The sequence below is a fragment of the Struthio camelus genome, chromosome 2 (assembly GCF_040807025.1).
Source record: "Struthio camelus isolate bStrCam1 chromosome 2, bStrCam1.hap1, whole genome shotgun sequence".
Lineage (NCBI taxonomy): Eukaryota > Metazoa > Chordata > Aves > Struthioniformes > Struthionidae > Struthio > Struthio camelus.
In genome coordinates this window covers 28,424,219-28,446,052 of record NC_090943.1, presented here as the reverse complement: position 1 = coordinate 28,446,052, position 21,834 = coordinate 28,424,219, and the positions used below count along the sequence as shown (strand labels likewise).

Here is a 21,834-nt window from a genome sequence, read left to right as displayed (position 1 = left end):
AAGTAGATACATGCATGTGTGGAGTGCTAAAAGAATTGAATTTTAAACGGTGTTGCACAGCAGGGTAGATTGCTACAAGCAGTAGCTGAGCAAACAACTGAATTTTTTGTAATTTGAAGAAAATATATTTTATAGTAGCTATTTTCTCCAAATCTTAGCTCTAACATGGAAATCCTTATTCTTATGTAACTCATTTAATCCAACAATTAGCAAACCAGCAGACCTTAGGGGACAGCACATTATATGCATGGTGAGCATCAACTGAAGTAGCTAATTTGATAAAAAGGTGAGCGGCCGCTGATGTGCAATACGTTACCCTGAAACACTGCTGAATCCTTGGCCATATTTGATATATGTTCAATAAACATTTTAGCATATTTAATAAACATAGCATGCAGAACAGCAAAGTACAGACCTGGACTCATCCAGACACACTGCAGTGCTGTTTTATCTTGCATTGTTTAGTTTTTAGAAGCCAAGTAATTTATGTAAATACTGGGTATGAATATCTACTAACATATCTAAGCAAGTAACTTTACTCATTGAGTAGTCTCTTTTGGAACAGTGGACATGCTTTATTTCATTTTTTTTCCCACAATTTATTTAAACATCTCACATATACAAAATACATTTTCTTTTTTTTTTTTTTTGAGGAATGGCAATTCTTTTTTTATCCATTGTAGAGGATGAAAATGAGATTTAAAAGCAGGAACACCTGACTTTGGAGGAAGAAGACAAAAGATGAGGAAAAATGATCCACATGCTTAAGCTGGGGGTGAGATAGGACACTGAGTTTTGAGACAGATTTCAGAGAAACAGACAAGTCGTATATTAACTGCTGCTAGCACCATCAAAGTTCAAGTATTGGAAAGATAATCTGTAATAATGAAATTAGCACCACTGTATTATAAGTGGAACTGAAAGTACTTCAGATCATATTAAGAAGTACCTACAAAGAATGCGGATCACACTTGGTTGAGTGTATGAGGTAGTTTAAACCTTTGGAAGCTGTGGTTTTAAACTTCCTCTGTGGAAGATATTCAAAGGCCACAAGTGGTGCAGACTTTCATGATTTTTTATTTTGTTTTTTTTCTTTACAAAGGTTGACATTTCCCAAAGCAAGGTGTTAAATCTTGAAAGACTTCCAAGTCCTTTTGGGGCTGTGTTAAATTTCATTGCACAATACTCCAATCAACTCTTCTCCTTCTCTTTCGCCCAGAGTTTAAGCAAGTAGATGAACAGAAGAAGTGGAAGGAGTCAGCTTTCTTTATAAAAAGAAATGACAAAGAGAATAATTTTGAGGGGATTTTAAGTTAGTTTTAGTTCATTCATTTGAAACAGACTGGGCCAATGTCCAAACCGAATTCTTGGTCAGCGCCACCAATGTCCAAAGGTGCAATGTCAAGGATGGGCAAGCGAGATGGCTTATTTGTTCTGTATTCAATGATTGTTTTGCCCCATTCATTGTTCTTTCTCTGCAAGAGAAAATTCATTAGAATTGTTATTGCACAGTTCACAGTATTGAGAATTATTTCAGATAACTGGAGAACTTCTGAAAGAAATTCATATTAATTTTACTGCTATTGTTTGCAAATCAGATACCCATGCCTAACTATTTAGATCTTGGATACAGAGAAAACATTTACTTTAATATTCTGAAATAATGTTTGATGTAGTTACATTAGTAGTTACATTAACTACTGTATTATACATACTACTATTAAATCAGAGAACCTTGCTTGAGTTGTTCAGGATTTAAGGATCCTGTCTCTCCTGCATCTTGTGTACTACTTTCTCATCATTCTTCAGCTAACATAGAATTTGAGTCTGTTCCCTCTGAAACGCTTTTTCTTTTTTGCCACACTGCGTGATACAGGTAGGATTTATTTGTACTCCAGTCTCGTGCACATTCATTACAGACCTAGCACAGTTGATTTTACAGGCTATTTATCTTCACTGGGTAAACTTTTGCTGGACAGACAGATTATCTAGTTCTGTATCAAAGCACAACTCTGCCTCAGTCACAGTGCCACGGTTTATGTTACTTACAGAGCAGCCATCCTCAAGAACACTGAAGGTGAATCTGCTGTTGCCCTCAGCTCGTAATTCAACATCATTGGATCCCTGCAGTATAACAGCCTTCTTAAGGTTTCCAGTTTCCTCATCCATGTAGGCAATGCTGTTCTTGCAGTGGTAGGTGATGTTCTGGGAGGCATGGTTGGCCAGCAGGCGCATGAAGGCAAGTTGGGTAGCCATATCCTTTGAGGTCACTCCTTCATCATTGTATTCAAACTGAAAAACAGAAAGGAAGCCAGTCAATTGTACAGCTGGGGGATGGTGGATATTTGTAATGGAAACATGTGGTATTTGCTATAGGAACATTAAAAAAAACCCCACGCAAGTCTGGGCGCAGTTGTCAATTGCGGCTGCAGAGCTAAAGAGCATCAAATTAAACTAGCAGGAGGTAGGTTCGAAAACAGACACAAGGGGATGTAGTTCAGTTGTGGAACACTTTGTCCTCAGATTATTACTATGCTAACAGTTTATGTGGATTTAAAGGTGAGATCAGGCAAGTTTAAGCATGAGAAACCCACTGTTTCCATAAATACACAGGAACAACGCCTGGCTCAAGAAGATTCTGAATTTGTTGGAGTCTAATATAATATGTGTGTGGATATTATAAATACTTGCTTCATTCTTATACTTTTAGAGCATCTGCTTTTAGCCACTGTAAGGGACAGGACCCTAAACTACCCAGACCTTTTTGACCTAGTATGATCACGGTTATGTTCTTACATTAAAAATCTTGGATACTGGGATTTCATCATACGATCAACTCTATTTCATTTCAAAATTATGTAATTAGAGCTCCTTAACTGTACAAAATTGATTTATTTTCATTAGGATGGTAGAGTACCTAACATGCAAGCAGATGTATTTCCTGTTTTTACATACAATGGTGATTCCGAGTATTATGGTGGTGTAAACTTTGGGTCCGATATGTGTTTGTAATATAAATATCTTTCGAGAAACGGAGTAACATATCAAAAGTAAATCTCAATTAAAAGAATAAGCAAAGATGGTTAGCTTACTTTTTCAAATAATTCCTGGAGTGTTTTTAAACTGGTGTACCATACTCCAGTCCAGACTTTTCTTAGCCAAAGCCATTAATCATGATGAACTGATCATATGCAGACACCATAAAAGATTAGAACAATGCTGAGAAACCCTTTTAGCAAATCGTGATCCAAGTCAGAACTAGGACCGAGTTCTCTCAAGATAAAAGGTAGTTCCCCCCTCATATTTCTCCTCTAAGAGAGAATTTCAATTATGTGTATGCTTGCCAAGAGTCAGTGGGCGGGGAATTCTTTAGACAGCACTGCCGGAAGCCAACCATCCTCCAACACATCACTCACCTGACTGCCACCATTGATAGTTTCACCAAACCATACGTGCTTCTTGTCTTTGGGATTCTTGTTGACATACCAGTTCTTAGCGGGAATATTTTCAGGGTTAGCGTGGATGCAAGTCTCACCAGTGGCGAAGTCACAGTATGCTCTAATGGCATCTGCAGAGCAGCCTTGGTTAGGATCAATCCAGTAGAATCCTGCCATGGAGGAAAGAAATATGAATAATAGTTCACTCACTCTCACATTTGCATTCAGTTTATATTTAGTGACTAGATATAAGAACTCAGAGGTCATATTAGAACTAGGTACAATATTAAGTTGATAATTGAGCAAAAAATGTATTTTTGATTATTCAAATTTTCAAATATTTGAAAGCTAAGCTTAAGTATTATTGCATTATTTTGAAAAGTTATTGCAATAATCACAACAATAGCTTTAAACAGCTTTTCGGAATGTCCTTGCATGTATATACTTTCAGTGGAGGCAGACAGAACTTCTTCATTCACTTAGTATTTTCACTGGTTGGCCAAGATTACATCAAAGAAAGCTAATAAGCCGAAAGTATTTGAGCCAGAAGGGACAAATATCTGGCACTATCATACCGCTGCTCCATTCTGGGTGGCTAAGTCTTAGGTCACGGCAGGTGCGAGCTGGGTTCTTTCTGGAGCCCTCAGGGGTCAGCAGGGTCTCAATTTGGTTGTTCAATGTTTTTAAAGTGGCATCAACTTCATAATCCTTGGGTCTGAGAGAAGGCTGATCAGCCCGGTAGTATTCTGCATCGTAGCCAACTTCATATCCACCACCATTGGGACCAGGGGGACCAGGGGGGCCAGGAGGACCAGGGGGACCCTAAGTTATTCAGAAACAAAAGACAAGAGCATCCTATTATAAATACGGTTCTCTCAGCTAACTTCTTCCACACAGGCATAGTCTTGCTGAAGTCCTAGCACCCTCAATTCTAAGCTCAGCAGCCCGTATGGACCTGCCATGTGGTGACTACTATGCACTGCTGCAGCAGCAGATGCACAGGGTAGGACTACTACCTTCTCTTTGTGTATATACTGACTGGCTACAAGGAATGAACAAGGACTTCAGGTTTAGGCTCATTAGGACCTAAATATTTTAATTATAAATATGTATTAAAAAATAGATATAATGAATGTGTTTAATGTTAAATAACAGACATTTGGAAGTCTCTCTCTCTTTCTTCTTCATTTTTAATAAGGACATGTCTTTCCTTAAACTACTAGGCTCTTGAGGCAGTTTTCTTGTATCTGTGACCTAACTGTGTTAAATCAAAAAAAAGTGATACTCACAACAGGGCCTTGGCTACCATGAGAGCCACGTACACCAGCAGGGCCAATAGGGCCAGGGAGACCATTGCGACCATCTTTGCCAGGAGGACCAGAAGGACCAGGTGGACCCTAAAAGGAAACAGTTTGAACAGTCTGATGACAGTACAGAACACTGCAAATAGGGATTTACATAAATAGGTGTGCACATACACATTCCACAATAAAATGGGAGGGAGTTATATGAATATGCTCTTAAATTCACCTACCCTTGGGCCAGCAGGACCGTTGTTACCAGGAGGACCTTGATCACCATGTTGGCCCTGTTGAGAAAAAACACATGCATAGTAGTTAAAAAAAAATGCAGTGGCACACATTTGTGTCAGCATAATTCAAGAGGTGGTTACAGTCAAGTGTATTTGAGAACGGGAATCTGGGATTAACCTAGTTTACTAGTGGAGCTGGGATTTAAAAAGCCTGTTTTGGGCAGCGTAGAGAGTGTAAAGAGATACACTTAATGATACTCTTAATGAGATTATCAAAGTCTCTATAATGTCTCTCCAGATTTTCAGAGAAGGCTCTAAAATAAGAATCAGAATTCCTAAAGAAAATATCAGAAATTAAAGGGAAGAAAATCTAAAAATGACTTCTGCTTCTCTGTAATACAAAAGCTTTACAATGATGTTCCGCTCAAAATAAGCGGTAATATTATAAGAAAGGCAGAGTTTTTTGAATTCTGTGCTGGCCAGATGCAACTGAGTTGCAGGGCATCCAAAGGTACTGACACACTTCTAAAGCCAACTGTCAATAGCAAGATCAACTTGTCATTTTCTGTGGGGAATGCTGAGTATTAAAGATGATCCTATGGTCTTCGAAAGTTGATGCAAATGGAGTTAGTGGTATCAACCTGCAGGATGGTGCAGATGTATCTCCAGACTAGGGTGACCTTATTTACTTACTTGTTTTGCTCTTTATATTCAAAATCCTGAAAACCATTTACTTACAGCAAGACCAGGAAGGCCCTGCAATCCATTGTGTCCCTTCAAGCCAGGCAGACCTCTATGCCCCTTGTCTCCAGGTTCACCCTTCTCACCACGTGGACCTTGTGGACCCTAGGGAAAGGATATAGATGTCAGTGGAATAAAACAGAAAGCTCCAGGTAGATATTACTGTCAAAGCAGACATGAGGCATGAGTATTCTACATTACGCAAAATGTTGCTCCCGATATATGCATGTACATTCTTTCAAAACACACGGGAAGAGTGTCAATACCCAAAAGCTTCAGGATCAGTTCCATGAGAGAGAATGCTGATTGAGGTTCCAGGTCTATAAATATTTAAAATCCCTTAAATACTACCTTTTGGGCCCCTATCTTGAGCACAGTTGTAGACCCTTAGCAACAAAGCCTATGTTCTCTTCTTGCATCAGTGTGGTAATGTATTTAGAAATCAGACTTACAGCAAGACCTCTTGGACCAAAAGCACCAGCAGGACCAACAGCACCAACAGGACCCTGAAAGAGGAAGAGAAAATTGCATGTCACTGCTGTATCTCATACATAAAGTGTTCCATGCTTAACACATCTCTGCAGAAAGCAGAACAATTATCCACACATTACAGTGGTTTGACTTATAATGTATGTATGATGGAAAAGCTTTTGTACTAGGCTACGCAAAAAATAAGGTCTCATGAACTCACAGGATCACCACGGTTTCCAGGCTTTCCAGAAGGACCAACTTGACCGTGAGGACCAGGAGCACCCAGAGCACCACTGGGACCAGGGCTACCAGGAGCACCACGCTCACCCTGGGAACAAAGGAACACAATAGGTGAGACAGTGTGTTACTACTGACTTACACATACTGGAACAGTTCTTCCATGAGCATGAAATAAAGAAAAGAGCAAGTTACCTTGAAACCAGGAGCACCATCCCGACCTGGAGGACCATCATTTCCAGGATTGCCCTGTTAAAATATCATTAAAAATATTAAATTTCCATCCCTTTCATGTCACACAGAGCTGTGTGTCAGACTAATTGCTCCCAATGAGAATAAGAAGACATTAAGATGGGACAGCATAAATCTTGAAGATAACAGACTCTTCCTTAGAAATGCCATTCTCACATTCCTTAGATATGTTAATGTTTCCAGAAAAAAAAAGATGGTCTTCAAATATTTTAGGTTTTACAAGATCAATATAGAAGAAAGTTATTGCATTGCAGCATTTCTTTACATGAAAAATTCAAGACAATAGTCACTTTTACTGACCTCGCACTCTTGTAAAACTTGGATCTACTTAGGTGAAAAATGTCAGTGGGGAAAAAACCCACAAGGACTTCAAACACTAGTCACAGTTGAATTACTCTGTTGTGGTACTACACAAGCTTAAATAGCTTCCTTTGAGTGCTACTTTCACAAGCAAACCTTTTCCTTCAGAAAATTCTCATGGAGCGGGAATGTTTTTTCTTTTTAATAATGTTATATTATTCTAATAATATTTGTAAAACAAAATGACTATTCTCTTATCTCTTTGAAATCCTGTGAGTCTAAGTATCACAACACCTCAGGTTATCAAACAAGCTTTCCTGATGAGGCCCAGAGAAAGCTTTATACAGTTACCCTTACAGGAAGCAAGATAAAGGGTATTTATGTTAGCTGTCTTTATACTGTAAATCATGTATGGCCACTGTATGGATGTCCTTCTTCAGGGTGAACTTCTAACTTGCATGGATAAGTATATCCTCTCCTCTAAGAACAAGGTTGCCAAAATGGGCTGGGAAGAGCTGGGAGCAAGGCCCTCTCCTCCAAATAACCATCTGTAAAGCAGAGGCAGGGCATTAGAGGGAGCAGTTTGCTCCAGTCTAGCACTCCATTCTCCCTTACGCACAGGACACAGCTCCTGCATTCTGCCTTTACCCATACTGATCTGCGTGGCTCAGAAGTACCTGCCACACAAGCCAGACTCTGATATATTATGTTTTTAGCCTACAAGCATACTTTATATTTTATGGTGAGGCAATGTATGTTGGGAAATGCTATGCAGCTCATCTGCAATGCTAACATGTCTTTGCTTTGCTAGGACTCCAAAACATGCTGTGTTATCAAGTCTGATAACTGAATTCCAAAATTGTTATTTGCTTCTTACGCTTTTTGAGTAAGCCTTAAGTTAAAAAAAATGCTTTGTCTTTATTATTATGAGTCATTACATCCCTCAAGAAAAAGTGAGTGCAATTTTTACGCTTCACTGAAAGATATGCATATTGCATCTAGCATGACGCTAAAAAAAATGCTAATAGCCAGCTTTCCTAATATATTTTTTCTCTAGCCAAAACATTTTCCCCTGGGATGTAGTATTTTTCCCAGCTTTACCAACGAATTCTTTTTCCTCATGCTCCATCTTTTTTGTGAACTAAGTAGAAAGTCAAAAGATTCTGACTGTGACTCCAGGACACTTTTCAGATACCATTTCTGCCTTGAAGAATTTGTCACCTAGTAGGGGAGAATTAGCTCCCTGGTGAGCAGGTCCACTGCTTTGTTTTAGACCCTGCCAAATCTAGAACTTGTGTGTGTTAGGATTGTGTGTTAGGATCCTGCAATAGCTTTCTCTTAAGACACCAAAGGTACAAGTTTGCTAACAGAACTGCCCGCAGTTGCATCAAGTCTTTCTATATATCTGTCTTTAGTTCAGAACAAAAGCAAAGCAATTCTGAAGAGGAAATGAAACATAGCTTACATCACGACCAGCTTCACCAGGAGCGCCATTTGGACCAGGGGAACCCACGGGACCAGAAGGACCACGAGCACCAGGAGGACCAGAAACACCAAGGGGACCAGGTTCACCCTAATACATGAACAGTGGTAACAAAATGTAACATATAATACAACACAAATCAAACTTATAGAATCTTTTAGCCTATATCTAAGGCTAAAACATTTCTCTGCACTCATTTCTTGAAGTGAAACAGAACCAAGAGACAAGAAACATATATAACTATATGAAACATTAATCTTAGTTCTAAGTTTTCTATATCTTCCATTCTCTGCTAAAAACAAAAGCCTCTGATGCCATTCAAAGCTCGTACTACCTGCATAGTAGTAAGTTTTAGAACAAATGAAGTGCAGGGCTCAGAAATGCCTGCCCAGAGAGCATACTCAGAGATAAATTTTGTTTGTTTGCAGTAAGCAATAATTTCTTCCACTGCTCTGCTAGGTTCATATAACTAACCTTTCTCGGCACCAGTGGTGGTGACAGCAGAATCTAGACTTCTTGTTCCCTAGCTCAGATTTTTCTTTACATTGGTCTCTGTTTAAAGAAGATTAACCAATGTTATATACTCACTGTTGCTCCAGAGATGCCTGGAAGACCACGTTCTCCCCGAGAGCCAGGCAGACCAAGGATACCAGGAGCACCAAGAATACCCTGAGGACCAGGGGTACCAGGAGGACCCTATGACACAATGAGAAGACTCTTTTTATTAATGCAGAAAAATCATTTATGGCCCACCACATTTGTCATTTGCTTTGCTCTGTAACAGTACCAACTGCATTCCAAGGCTCTTACTGTGTGTCAGTTCCAATTCCCACATGGAGAGAGTTATAATTAAGCCATATGACGTTTTAAACACCAAAGCTGAAGATCTCTAAGTAGGTAATGCTGGTTGTACTCCCCATTCAAGTGTTTTCCAGTGAAAAAATACTGCTTGTGGAAAATACTGTGCACATGCTTTTCCTTAATTTATAGTAGAGATCTCCTATTGTGTCATTCCCAGTCAATGACAGGGGATGATGCTTGAAAACTAGAGAAGATGCCTATTTGAGGGGATTCTGTAGTGTAGAAACCGGTCTTCTCATCCTGAGACAGCCTTAGGAGATAGCTAGGTGATATCCGACATCTTTAAAAAAAACTTCAGAGTCTTTTGCTGACCCTTTGAAAGGGAAAGCTAGTTTAGTTAAGGAGAGACTTTTCAACCTCTCTGACATTTGAGCATGCATAAGTGATCATCTTGACAGATTCCCCTAATCTAGATAATTTACTATCAGGCTCACTCATTCAGCTATGTTTTTCTTACCATATGAAATTAGAAAATGTATTGCTATATATTCAACATCAAAGGGCCAATGTTCAAGTGTCTCCTACAGACCTTTAACGTGTATCTGACAACGACACTGAAGATTTCACTCTTAGCTGCAACTTCTGCAGATCAGAGAATTTCTGTAAATTTATACTGAGAAACAATGAAGTACTAATTCACGCAAGTGCCTACTTCCACAATACAGAAACGCATCTGACTTCAAAAGAGCCAATAACTCTGGATGTGCAAGTTTAAAGGCACTTATAATTCATTTGCTTGTATAATTCTAAACCATCCTGGGTCTTTAATCACTTCAACTATGTGATCTCCACAAATTAGAGTTTCTGATGCAGAAATGATTTGAGATTGTTTAAAACAGACATTCACAAATTCCTCCTTTTTCCTCCTATGATGCTTACTCTCAGATCAGCAGACTGTCTTCCCTTTCTCAGCCTAGTGTACCGATTTATTCTGCCTCTAGCTTTGTTGCTTTCACTTGGATTGCTTGTACAAAAAGTGCTATTCAGCACAAGAGAGAGGAATGCCTTACCCAGAGATCAGGTTCACTTTTTGACCTGTTTGTCAAACATGTCTAAACAATTTCTTGAGTACAGGCTCTGCTTAAGAGCTTTGCTAAATTTGAGGATAAAAGAGAAAATCCCTTCCTAAATATTAGAAGCTGTAACATTTACTTGAAGAACCACATTTTTAATGAGAAGAGATAATGAGTAACTTACAGCAGCACCAGCCTCTCCAGATGGACCTTTCTCACCAGCAAAACCAGGTGGGCCAGCAATACCTTGTTCACCAGTACGGCCAACTGGACCAACATCACCACGTGGGCCTCTAGCACCATCTTTGCCAGATGGGCCAGGAGGACCAGGGGGACCAGTAATACCCTAGGATTGAATAGAAACATGATGTCATTACAGCGTAGACCAACTATTTTCTGAAAGACAGAGGTAAGCTTCCTATTCTGTCCATGGACCAAAATGGCACTTTGCAATAAAGAAGTTATCAGATTTGGGGCAGCAACTTCTATTGCTTTTGTTAGCAATGGATTTCTGGAATCAGTGGAATTACCCTTTGAGTGCAGATAAAAGTAGCAACATTTGGTATGAAAATATCAATTTAGCTCTAGAGACATTAGTGGCAGCTATAAAGTCAATGAAGAAAAAACCTTCTCCCGTTCAGCAGGATTATTTTGTTTTATTTATTAGAAGATATCGGTATTTATGATATATTTAAATGCAGGACACCTAAGGAAAGATGTGTCTTTTTCTAAACGATGGAAACACCTTTATGAAAAGGAAACCAGCCTTACAAGAGTAATTAAACTACAAACTCAATTTGAAATGAGAGTTTTTGGATGATAAATAAAGAAATGGGGGCTCATGTTCTTGAATGTGATGAGAGGTTGCCTTGCTTGAGATGGGCTGGAATTGCAGATACTTTTGAAAGCACGGACACAAGAGAGCTGTGACATCCTTTGTCAAATGGGTCACGGCTTTCTTATCCCACTCAAAATCAATGGCTATGCACTTACTGATGGTGAAACAGGGCAAAAGAAATCCAGATGTTTCTAAATAGCTATATACTTCAAGATGCACAGGCATGCTTGATGGGAGTGTGAAAAACAAACCAAATGTGTATCTCACACTTGTGGGAGTTTCAATGGTTAAAATACTTTTTCTTATCTCCCCCAATCCTGTAGAGATCTGAAATGATTCCAGTACAGTCAGAATTTGTGTCCATGTAACAAGATGAGGAATGCCCCAAATGTGTATCTCACACTTGTGGGAGTTTCAATGGTTAAAATACTTTTTCTTATCTCCCCCAATCCTGTAAAGATCTGAAATGATTCCAGTACAGTCAGAATTTGTGTCCATGTAACAAGATGAGGAATGCCCCTAAGGAATGCAATTTCTGACTTGTCTCCCAATTAGATTTCTTCATCAGTTACTTACAGCAGGGCCAGGAGGACCAACCCTTCCAGCAGCACCAGGGAAACCAGTCATGCCCTACAAATGAAAGCCAACATGAAGATTTGGTTTAAAGGAAACAGTGACTTTATGAAAAGCAGCAATGTCAATGCCAAAAGCCTTGAGACTTACAGGAGGACCACTATCACCACGAGGGCCAGCAGGACCAGCAGCACCAGCAGGACCCTATGTGTGAATGACAGAAAGGGACAGTGATGAACCAAGCAAAGAACAGTAATGTTCACAATTTAGAGTAAGGGCACAGTCTCACTCTCGGGAAAGAGAAGGGCTATTTTGCCATTGACTAACTGGGGATGGGGATTTGGACCCCAAAACAATTCTTATTCTGACAGGAGGATCAGTAAATTCTCATAGACATTTTGGATCAGTATGGTAAGGGCTGAGAAGAGTTGCATAACGGATTCATGACTCAAATGAATTTGCCTTGCAAATGTTGCATGCATCTAAGCAAATTTGGGAGTCAAAACATGAAAGGCTTAGTAATGCAAAGAAGAGCAAGTCCTCTGCACCGTACGGCTACTGCAGCCAAGTGGTGCCAGGGCCTAATACTGTTCTATTAGAAGCATACAGTATGATCCCCAAGCTATGTTATCCTGCAGCACTTCACAGTATTTGAAACACTAGGGCCTGACTTTCTGCATTATTTCACCTGGTTCCCCGATAACGATCTGCATGCATGTGAAGTAGTGTACGTCTTTTTGCTACAGAGGCATTAGGACATGAAAAGCCTTTGTGCAAGTGGGTACACAGACAAATTCGCGTGTATAGTTCTGGAAGACTGCATCTGAAAGTCAGACTGTGACAGCACATTCTGTCTGAGAGGAAGATATTAGTGTCCTCAGCTCAGTAACTTACCCACAAACACCCCCCTGAATGGTCCAAGATAGCCTGATTTTGCTGATCTTCAGGGCAAGTTGAAAATTACTTATTTTTTTCTCTTCATTTCAGTTCCAGACTCACGATCTGAGCCCATATAAATAGATTGACAAAGTTTATATAGTGTGTGAAAATCAGAATGGTGACTTTCCTCACAGCCTAGTTTGAAGTTTTGTTTTCTTCGTAATTACCTTTTCAAAATTCATGGCCTTCAGGCTAGCATACCGCTTGCACAGCCCAGGTAAGAACCATGTGTTTTACAGACAGATGTAGTTCACTTACTGGTGGTCCAGAAGCACCAATTGGGCCAATAGCACCTGTCGGTCCAGTTTCACCCTTAGGTCCTTTAGGCCCACGCTCGCCTTTAGCACCAGGCTGACCAGCTGCACCCTATGGGCAGAAAAGAAATAAATAGGACAAAGGGTTGGAAAAACATGTAGAAGAAATAAATGAATGGCATGGCATCAAGAAGAGGAAAATGTAAATGATACTCACAGGGGGTCCAGCAAATCCACTAGGACCTACGGGGCCAGGCTCACCACGTTCACCCTAAAGACAAAGAGAAGAGGAACTGTTAGGACTGGCTTGAAAGGGGTGTTTTTCTGAAGGCAGCATCTCAGACATAGGCATAATTGTTGGAATTGCTACTTACAGGAATACCACGGGCACCAGCAGGACCAGCGGGACCAGCAGGACCTCCTTCACCCTAAAACAGATGGCAGAAATCATTACGACACTGCAGGAAGGCTACACTGTAGTCAGAAAAGAGGTGATCTTGTGGTACAGTGCACACAGTGTGTTTCCCCCTGTCTCCAACGGAGAAGATGTTACTGGAAATACTTCAGTGTTGACCTGCACTATGTTAATAAACATTTCTCATGATATTTGGATAGGATAAAGAATCATTCTGAGCGAATGTGTGGTTGTTTATTACCATATCAGAATCTCTTCCCACAATGTGAGGAGGATTGTGGAGATGACTGCTCTCAACTGGAGAGAACTCAGACAAAGCTCAAATCCAAATTTTCTCCCCTCTACAACCCACTGCCATGTTGACATACGTCTCCTCTGCCCCTTTCAGGGAAAGGCATGAGGGGCTATGGCAAATTTCCTTAACTTGTTCTACAGCCCCAGTAACCCATCCCTCCCAAATGTGAAAAACTGAAAGAACTTGCACACACTGGCAAGATGGAATTGTTTTTTATTAGAATAGAGACGTCCTTATATTAAATATTCTTGGAGTGGGTAAACTGTATAAACAAACAGACACTTTTTTGTTCAAAGAAACTTACCCGATCACCAGCACCACCAGCAGGGCCAGGGGAACCAATGGCACCAGGCAGACCCTAGAGATCAACACAGAGACAAATCACCATTTCCAGCAAAATGTAAGCAAGAGTGATCACTTTAAACATTTTTTTCTCTCCTTCACCCTGGAGATAGGTCTGTGGCTTTGTTCCAGCTGTTTTAAATTGAAAGGGCACCTGATTTTGTAAAACAAAATCTGTATTGTTATTTTCCTTCCAAAGTATGATTCCAAGATGGGCAGCCGAAATTCAAGTTAATTATAATGTTTTGAGTGTCTTTGCAGGCTGCCTTCAGAATCAGTTTTCTGGGCCGACCCCATAAAGTTATAGAGGGCACCATCACACTTAACAACTGTCTATGAAATATGAGGTTCTCTGCTGATGTTATTTCTCTCCTAATATGCATGAGATGTGATCACTTTTCTCTCCCAGCCCTCAAATTCAAACCTCCCTGGACAAGGAGCAACAAAACCACTTGAATTTGGATCAAAAGCAGGCAACTACAAGAGGAAATGAAATATGCTAGGAAGTGAAAGTCCTGAACATCCTCTTTAGTTACTAAGTTCTGAAGTGTAGCAAGGTAAACTCAGATATCACCAAAAGATACTTACACGAGCACCATCTCTTCCAGTTGCACCAGTATCACCTCTCAGACCTGGGGGACCCTGGAATATACGGAAGGGGAAAAAAAGCATTATACTGGCAGTGAACACAGTAATTTCTAAGACAGAAATCTTGAACTGTTTGCTGAGTATGCATATATTAACAAAGATGTTTGCCATGGTTTGGGAATGGACTTTGATTATTATTTCATTTTTATTGCTGAGTATGCATGGACTTGCAAGAAGAGAATTTGCAGAGGAAGGGGTCTGGCATGCTTTTGAGAAATGTGAAACTCTCTCTTATATGCGAAACCTATTTATTCTCTCCCAGGTGGCAAGAATTTTGAATGGAATTAAAAATTCAGATACAAGTTGGAGTGTATTCCAAATGGTACGTATAACTCCCCCTCAAAATTCTTTCTTTTGGCCAAGAAATAACTGTATGTACAAATTTTCTTGGGAATTTGTGTTATTCCTTACATTTGAAGCAGGAAAAGAACTGTTAAAACCAATAGAGTTGCACAAGTGGTCAAATAAGACACTGTATATTTGGTATGACGGCAAAAAGTGACATCCAAGACCATCACTCATGCCAAGAAATCAGATTATCACTCTGTTTCAGCTCTTCTTTTCAAATGCATCCTACTCTTCTGTATTAATATGCAGAACAGTACACAGTGTTTTATAAAAAGGAATTTTTATCTTAATTACCTTACAATTGAATTTATACTAAATGACTTTTGAGTCTTCTAGTTAAAACAAATAAAGCAGTTCTATAAATCTCAGTTTAGAGTTTAAATAGTGAACGGAATAGAATATGGAAGATGTACCTGACAATAAAAAAATTATATGACTTATTACACGGATAAAACAGAGGTAGTGACAGGACTTGCACTCCACCAGACTTCACAGCTTTATATAAGGACTTACACTGTCTAAAATGTTTTCTGATTTTTTAATCTATCTGACGTAATCATATAATTGTTGTGACTGATTTATATATTATAGGCACTGCACCCGGAGCAGAGCTGTAAAGGATTTAACCAGAGGCTCAGTCCTCTGTGATTAGTAGGTGCATTCCTACTGCAAAGCTTGTACTGAAAGACAGCTTTAGCATCTCTTTGGTACAGGTAGGCTCATGGTTACCCAGCCCTGTGAAGCACTGAATAACTGCCACTTAAACCAATTCCAAATGCTAAGCAAAGATCACAGTACAGCCTTAGCATCTCAAAAGACTGTGAATCTCTTGGAACAACCAAACGTTTACCTATTGACTATCATGATTCATCATGAAATGCACTTTCACAGTAGATAAGTTACATTTAGGTAACCTATATTTTTTTCAGTTAACAAAAAATTTCAACGTCCTCCAAACATGTGCATGCTGTAACAGAGCAGGTTAGACCATCTACCTTACCTTTTCACCCTTGCCTCCTGGAACACCAGCAACACCTCTTTCTCCTGGGATTCCACCAGGGCCAGCAGGACCAGGACCACCAGCCGCACCAACATTACCAGGCTCACCCTAGCAGCAACAGGTTATCATGTAAGACAGGCTCAAACCGTTCATAAAGTTTGGAACAAAATTTCATTATTACTACTTTGTCCCTCTATTTGCTTGCTTGTAAATAGATTGAGTAGCAGTATTTGGCCTGAAGCTATTGCATATATTCTACTTTTCAGCTAGTGAAGATGCCAGACATGAACCCTCTCCCTGATTCTCCGGTCTCCTGAGGTTTTACTGAGTCCCATACTCTAAGCTAAATTTTAATGGAGGGACTACCCCTAATAAACTTGAAAACTCAGCCCCATATTCAATTAGCATCAAGCCAACTTTATTTTAGTAGATGACCACACATTATTGTCCTAATGCATTCGGGAAAACATTGCATATTAGACACAAGAACTTCTGCCCCAGAGTATGTTCAAAGATTGGTCAGCATGAATGTTGGCTAAAGTCTCAGACCCTATCTCAAACCAGACTAATAGTACACCCAGCTGACAAGCTGCATTCAAAAAGGTTCCAAACTGGAGTTCCCTTCCCATTGCATGTAATGCTAAACATAAAAAAAATTTTGTATTACTGTGGACAGGCTGGGATGGAGCTTTACCACTTGGCATGACTTAGGACACAGCCCAGTGGCTACGGTGTATAAGTAACTAACTGTTATCAGCAACCAGTCACGCCAAGGAGGTGTTTGATTTCCCACATCAGGAATTCAAGTGAGGCAACAGCAGCTGGAAAAGGCATACCTTGTTACCATCAGGGCCTGGTGGGCCAGATGGACCACGGCTTCCAATAGGACCAGCAGGACCGACAGCACCGCTTTCACCAGGAGGACCACGCTCACCCTGCAGGAGGCAGCCTGATTTGAGTTTTTCCTTGAATAGTTCTTTAGCTCAGAGACTTAAAAGCACTGATTGGTAGCAGTGATGGTTAAAGGTGTTTTTAACTGAACAAAATGTTAAGAGCTACAATAGAACTGGGCAGATATTAACTAAAGTGGTTAAGAGAACTGGCTCCAGCTTTTGACAAAAAGACATATAAGTGAAATGCCAAAGCCTTTCATCATGATAACAGCTGACAGCTTAAGTATAAGTACTTCCTGAACACAGATTTTGGCTACTGTGCTCATTCTGTTAATAAATGTCCTGCATAACATTTTCAGATGGAGCTCCTGATACCAGTCTGGGGGCAGATTATGGATCCTAATGAAGTTAGAGCCATAGTAACTGGCAAACAATTATTTTTACAGTGGCAAATACCTGGGGTACACTGGAGAAAAATGGCAACAACTAGCACCTACTAATGTGACCTCTATTTTATAACAGGCTTAAGAATAAATTCTGAAAGAAAGGTCAACTAGAGATGTGGAAGTAACCAGAAACTAGGCTCAAATGCACAATGATTTATCAAAGATAGAAACATCACTTTTACTAAAGAAAGCTCAAATTATCCCAGCGTGATTAAGCCAGCCATCAGTAAATAATCTGATAAGGTAAAATGGAGACTTCTAGTAAAGTTGGAGAATTGGGGAGTTAGAATGAGAACTACATTGTGGTCAAAAAACTGGCTACAGGAGAGATGGCATATTGTCCTGAGAAGCACCTATAACGCAGAAGACTAACTTATATTGCAGTGCTGTTCTCCCAGGGATATATTTATTATATATATTTTTTTCATTAAAGCCAGAGCAGCAGAAAAAGAAGGAAAATGTCTACGAAATATGCAGATATCAAAGATTGAAGTTCTTGTCAAGGGGAAGGAGGACTGGCATATTACACAGGAAAAAGTGGATAACCTTGTGGATGACAATAATAGTAGAAGTGGGACAAAATTCAGTAATGCAAAGTATAAGGCCATGTATTTAGGTACCAAAATGAGGATTTGTGCTGTAAGTGGGAGTTTCACCTGGTGAAAATAACAGAAGGAGAAAGACGATAACCACTGATGGCTAACAATATGATGTGGACATGAGAAAGGCAAATGTGATCTTGAGCTTGCAGTAGCGTATTTTTAGAAGTGTTAATACCATTGTACAAAGCACTGGTAAGACCTAATTTGGAATACTGAATGAAATAGTCTGTCTGGGTTCAAGATGCTTGAGCCAAGCTGGAGCAGGTACAGAGTACGGATACTACAGTGATGAAGGGAACAGAGAACACACCTTAGAGAACTTGGCTTGGACAGATTAGCAAAATGAAAGCTGAAAGAGGACAAGGTCATTGTCTGTAATACAGCATGGGAGAGTAAATGTAGGGAGGGGGAGTGCTGTTTAAACTGAATGACATCGATGATAAGAATGAATGGCAGCATTTGTCATAAATGCTTTCAGTCTGACAGTCAGAAGGCTTAAGACCATCAGAGAAATGAGGAAGCAGTACAACTAGTTTAAATGTCAACCTCAGTCTCTTTATAGGGGTATTTGGAAAGGAAATAATCTATCAAGCATTTTATAAACTGAGATTCTGAAACCTGACAACTCATTCCTCTGCATAAATGGGACTTTTCTCTCATCTAGGAAAGCCTCCACACAAAGCTCTCTGCAGATGCTTTTTCCACAGTGCAGAAGTGAAGGGAGATGGGGCAATATATTTCAATGACTATTCCAGGCTTCCAATGACTATTCCAGCCCACCATTCATTTAAAGGTCAGACACTACCTACATGGGAGACAGGAGCTGGCTAGCAAGGTATGGTATGCCTGAACTGGCCAGGATGAGCAGGTCTAGCCAGAGGTACTGGAGCTGAACCGTTTTATATGCACCAAGCCTCCGTTCAACATCACAGGAGATGAATCTTGTGTCATTCACCTTCCCCTTGTGGGACTCACTAATTCAGAAGATTGAATCTGCTCATCAGGATATCATCCCACAAGTAATCTCTGCATTGCTTATCTAGAAGTTTACTAACACTGGCAACTAGTGCATTATATAATTATATACCCCAGCATGTGGAAAGAGCAGAGAAAATTCTCTCTCATTCCTACTAGACTGCTGCAACAAATTAGGTTCTGTAACTGAGAGGAGCTGTTTGTCTTGAAGAATTTGGAAATGTATATAGTTAATGTCATTATTAAACACTTCATTAAGACAATTTGTAGTATATTACAAAAGAGTTGCTCACCCTTGGGCCAGCAGGACCAGGGGCGCCAAATTCACCATGAAGACCCTAAAAGAGAGGAGATGGATTAGTAAAGTTTATTTCTAAAGCAAAGTTGTTATAGTTCTTAGCTTAAATTATGCCTTGTTTTGTTTCTTAGTAGTAAATAGAAGTGCTTCTCAAATTGCAGCAGCATATCAAAAAATCTTCAGACTAAACCAGTCTTTTAGATACACAGAAAAATGAAGAAGATACACTTCTCATCTGAAGAAAGAATTAGTTATTAACTTCCAAGCTCACTGCTCATGTATCAGGAACATGCAGTGTAAACTTTTAACAGGGACACAGAGATGCAACTACGGGCTTTAAGGGTGGTTATATCCTGCAGGACGTACAATTTACAGATTACATCATGCACTTCTACTGTGCAGAGCCTGTAGCCTGAATTACCACAAGAGTTACCTCAGTTGTATGCCACTGTTAAGCCACTAAAACCAACTGAAATGCAAAGGCGTACAACTGGAGTAATGCAGGTTAGATCGAACCATGAAGATTTCAAAAGAAATTTGAAATCAAATATTTTTCATATACTGTCTTGTCTTTTGAGGGGCATTTTATTCCCTCTTAAGACCTGAAAAGCAAAAGATTGGCTTTGTTCCTTTTCATACCAAAGCTTTGAAAAAAATAATTGTGTTGCAAATGCCAAATAACTTCTTCACCTGTGGCGAGCTTTAACAAAAAGGAATATTAAACTTTGCATATAATGCAGATCACTTTGTTTTGGCAAATGGATTCAACAGGCTCTCGTTTCACCACATGTGCAAGCACAAACATAATACTTGTGCAAACCCTGTCCCTACTTGTGGAGTACTGTATCTGTCACTCACCCTTTCGCCTGGTTTACCAGCTTCACCGGCTGGACCTGAGGGACCTGGCAGACCCTAAGTGTAAAGAAACAAGGATACAAATAAAATAAAGGGAAAAGCACTTAATACATTGAAAATCATGGATAAGATTGAGCAGAGCAGAGCTACTTACCTGGAAGCCAGGAGGGCCAGCAGGACCTTGTTCACCCTTTCCACCTTGGTTGCCCTGGATAGAATGAAAAACAAGTGATTAATTTGGAAGCAGAAATACAGGAAAACGGCTTTTAAAATGGGAAGTCTCATGGTTACAAGGTAAACCACGAAGTGGATCTATGTGGAGGCTGTTACTTACAGTGACACCAGGAGGACCTTGAGCACCATTGTTTCCCTCAGGACCAGGAGCACCCTAAACATGTTAAAAGTTATTATTAAAGTTTTGATTTGTTACGAATCTCTCTAAAGTGCTTCTGTGCTGAAAGCAGAGGCCTCCAGCTGCCTATTTTGAACTCACACCTGTACGCCTAAGCAGAAGTCTTAGTTTTATTCAACTTATATCCATTTGCTTGTGAGGGCTTCACTATCAAAATATAGCGGCAGTGCTTACAACTTTAAATCCTGGCGATTGTAGCAAATCCAGTTATTGTAGCAAATTCGTCCTTAAGAAAATTTATTTCCAAATTACAGATACAATAATCTGGTGGAAAGACTACCTTTTTCCCCCCACCAGACAGTCAGTCATTTGATCCCTGAAATCAGTTACTGACTGACAGTAAATACGTCAGTTATCACAGTCAGTTATATGACAGTTATTCGATCTCTTAAAGGTTTAGTACATTTCAACTATCAGTAAGAAAGCTCTGGAATTTGGCAGGATAAGTTAGAAACCATAAATTCTCCTCTTAAATTTTCACGGGGAAATACTTTTTTTTTTTACTATTGATAGGAAAGGCAACTATAGGAAGGGTAACTTTAATACATGTTACTGTCAGTCCTTAAATAAGAATTCCCACTGAGATGAAGTTAGATGCATGCACTGCAAAGTGCTAGAGTTTCATCATCTATTCATGCTTGCACAAGACAATGCTGTCTTGTTACCGTGGCCTTGAGTATCTACTTTATTCTCTCTGTAGGTTCATAGAAAAAACATATCCACATACCCGTGGGCCAGCAAGACCAACGTTGCCTTTTTCACCAGGTTTGCCAGGCTCACCCTGAAGTTGAAATAAAAAGATGAAACAGTTAATCAAGACTTTGTGTTGGGATAGAGACTGATACTCTCCTTGCCAGAAGATTTATTGTAACATTTCCTTTAACTTTAATCAAAAAAAAAAAAAGCTCCATCTGGCTTGTTGAACCAATTAGAACGAAAACCTGTTCAAATAAATGTAATTTCTTTTCAAAATTCCTTTCTTTTTTTCTTTTTGAGATCAGGATCCAGACCTATCACACTCCGCATAGTGACATATGTAATACATATGCATACATACATACAATACATATGTGTGCATGTGTATGTATAGCAACACCACAAATCCACGAGATAATTACTGTTATCTGCTGCATCTGTGGCATGTATCAAGAACCCTGCAGAAATTGGTAGCTTTTCTTCTATAATGAGTGAGCTTTGGATTGTGCTCTATAAATAACAATACCCTGGAACTGAAACTTAAGCTTGACAACTTTTACAGAACTTTTACAGAAGTGTACATACGGAAACGATAAAATGGACATATGATAATATGAACATATATTATCACTTAATGTCCAAATATGCCTAAATCATTGTTTTCATTTGATTAATCATA

The 21,834-nt window shown here is 39.6% G+C and overlaps 1 protein-coding gene across 2 annotated transcripts in view; it reads right to left on the bottom strand.

Annotated features, from left to right (window-relative positions):
* Positions 1-1,057: 1,057 nt before the first annotated feature.
* Positions 1,058-21,834, bottom strand: part of COL1A2 (collagen type I alpha 2 chain) — a 42,728-nt gene continuing 21,951 nt past the window's right edge. For both annotated transcript variants that reach the window (XM_068934860.1, XM_068934861.1), the window contains 27 exons: positions 21,187-21,240; positions 20,382-20,435; positions 20,202-20,255; positions 20,051-20,104; positions 19,188-19,232; positions 16,815-16,913; positions 15,979-16,086; positions 14,571-14,624; positions 13,945-13,998; positions 13,305-13,358; positions 13,148-13,201; positions 12,935-13,042; positions 11,888-11,941; positions 11,741-11,794; positions 10,511-10,672; positions 9,041-9,148; positions 8,435-8,542; positions 6,613-6,666; positions 6,401-6,508; positions 6,162-6,215; positions 5,707-5,814; positions 4,972-5,025; positions 4,727-4,834; positions 4,013-4,259; positions 3,417-3,607; positions 2,050-2,292; positions 1,058-1,475 (listed from right to left, as the gene is read on the bottom strand). In XM_068934860.1, coding sequence (XP_068790961.1) covers positions 1,329-1,475; positions 2,050-2,292; positions 3,417-3,607; positions 4,013-4,259; positions 4,727-4,834; positions 4,972-5,025; positions 5,707-5,814; positions 6,162-6,215; positions 6,401-6,508; positions 6,613-6,666; positions 8,435-8,542; positions 9,041-9,148; positions 10,511-10,672; positions 11,741-11,794; positions 11,888-11,941; positions 12,935-13,042; positions 13,148-13,201; positions 13,305-13,358; positions 13,945-13,998; positions 14,571-14,624; positions 15,979-16,086; positions 16,815-16,913; positions 19,188-19,232; positions 20,051-20,104; positions 20,202-20,255; positions 20,382-20,435; positions 21,187-21,240 — 2,592 coding nt within the window. In that variant the 3' untranslated portion in view covers positions 1,058-1,328. The remainder of the gene's footprint in view (positions 1,476-2,049; positions 2,293-3,416; positions 3,608-4,012; positions 4,260-4,726; positions 4,835-4,971; positions 5,026-5,706; positions 5,815-6,161; positions 6,216-6,400; positions 6,509-6,612; positions 6,667-8,434; positions 8,543-9,040; positions 9,149-10,510; positions 10,673-11,740; positions 11,795-11,887; positions 11,942-12,934; positions 13,043-13,147; positions 13,202-13,304; positions 13,359-13,944; positions 13,999-14,570; positions 14,625-15,978; positions 16,087-16,814; positions 16,914-19,187; positions 19,233-20,050; positions 20,105-20,201; positions 20,256-20,381; positions 20,436-21,186; positions 21,241-21,834) is intronic.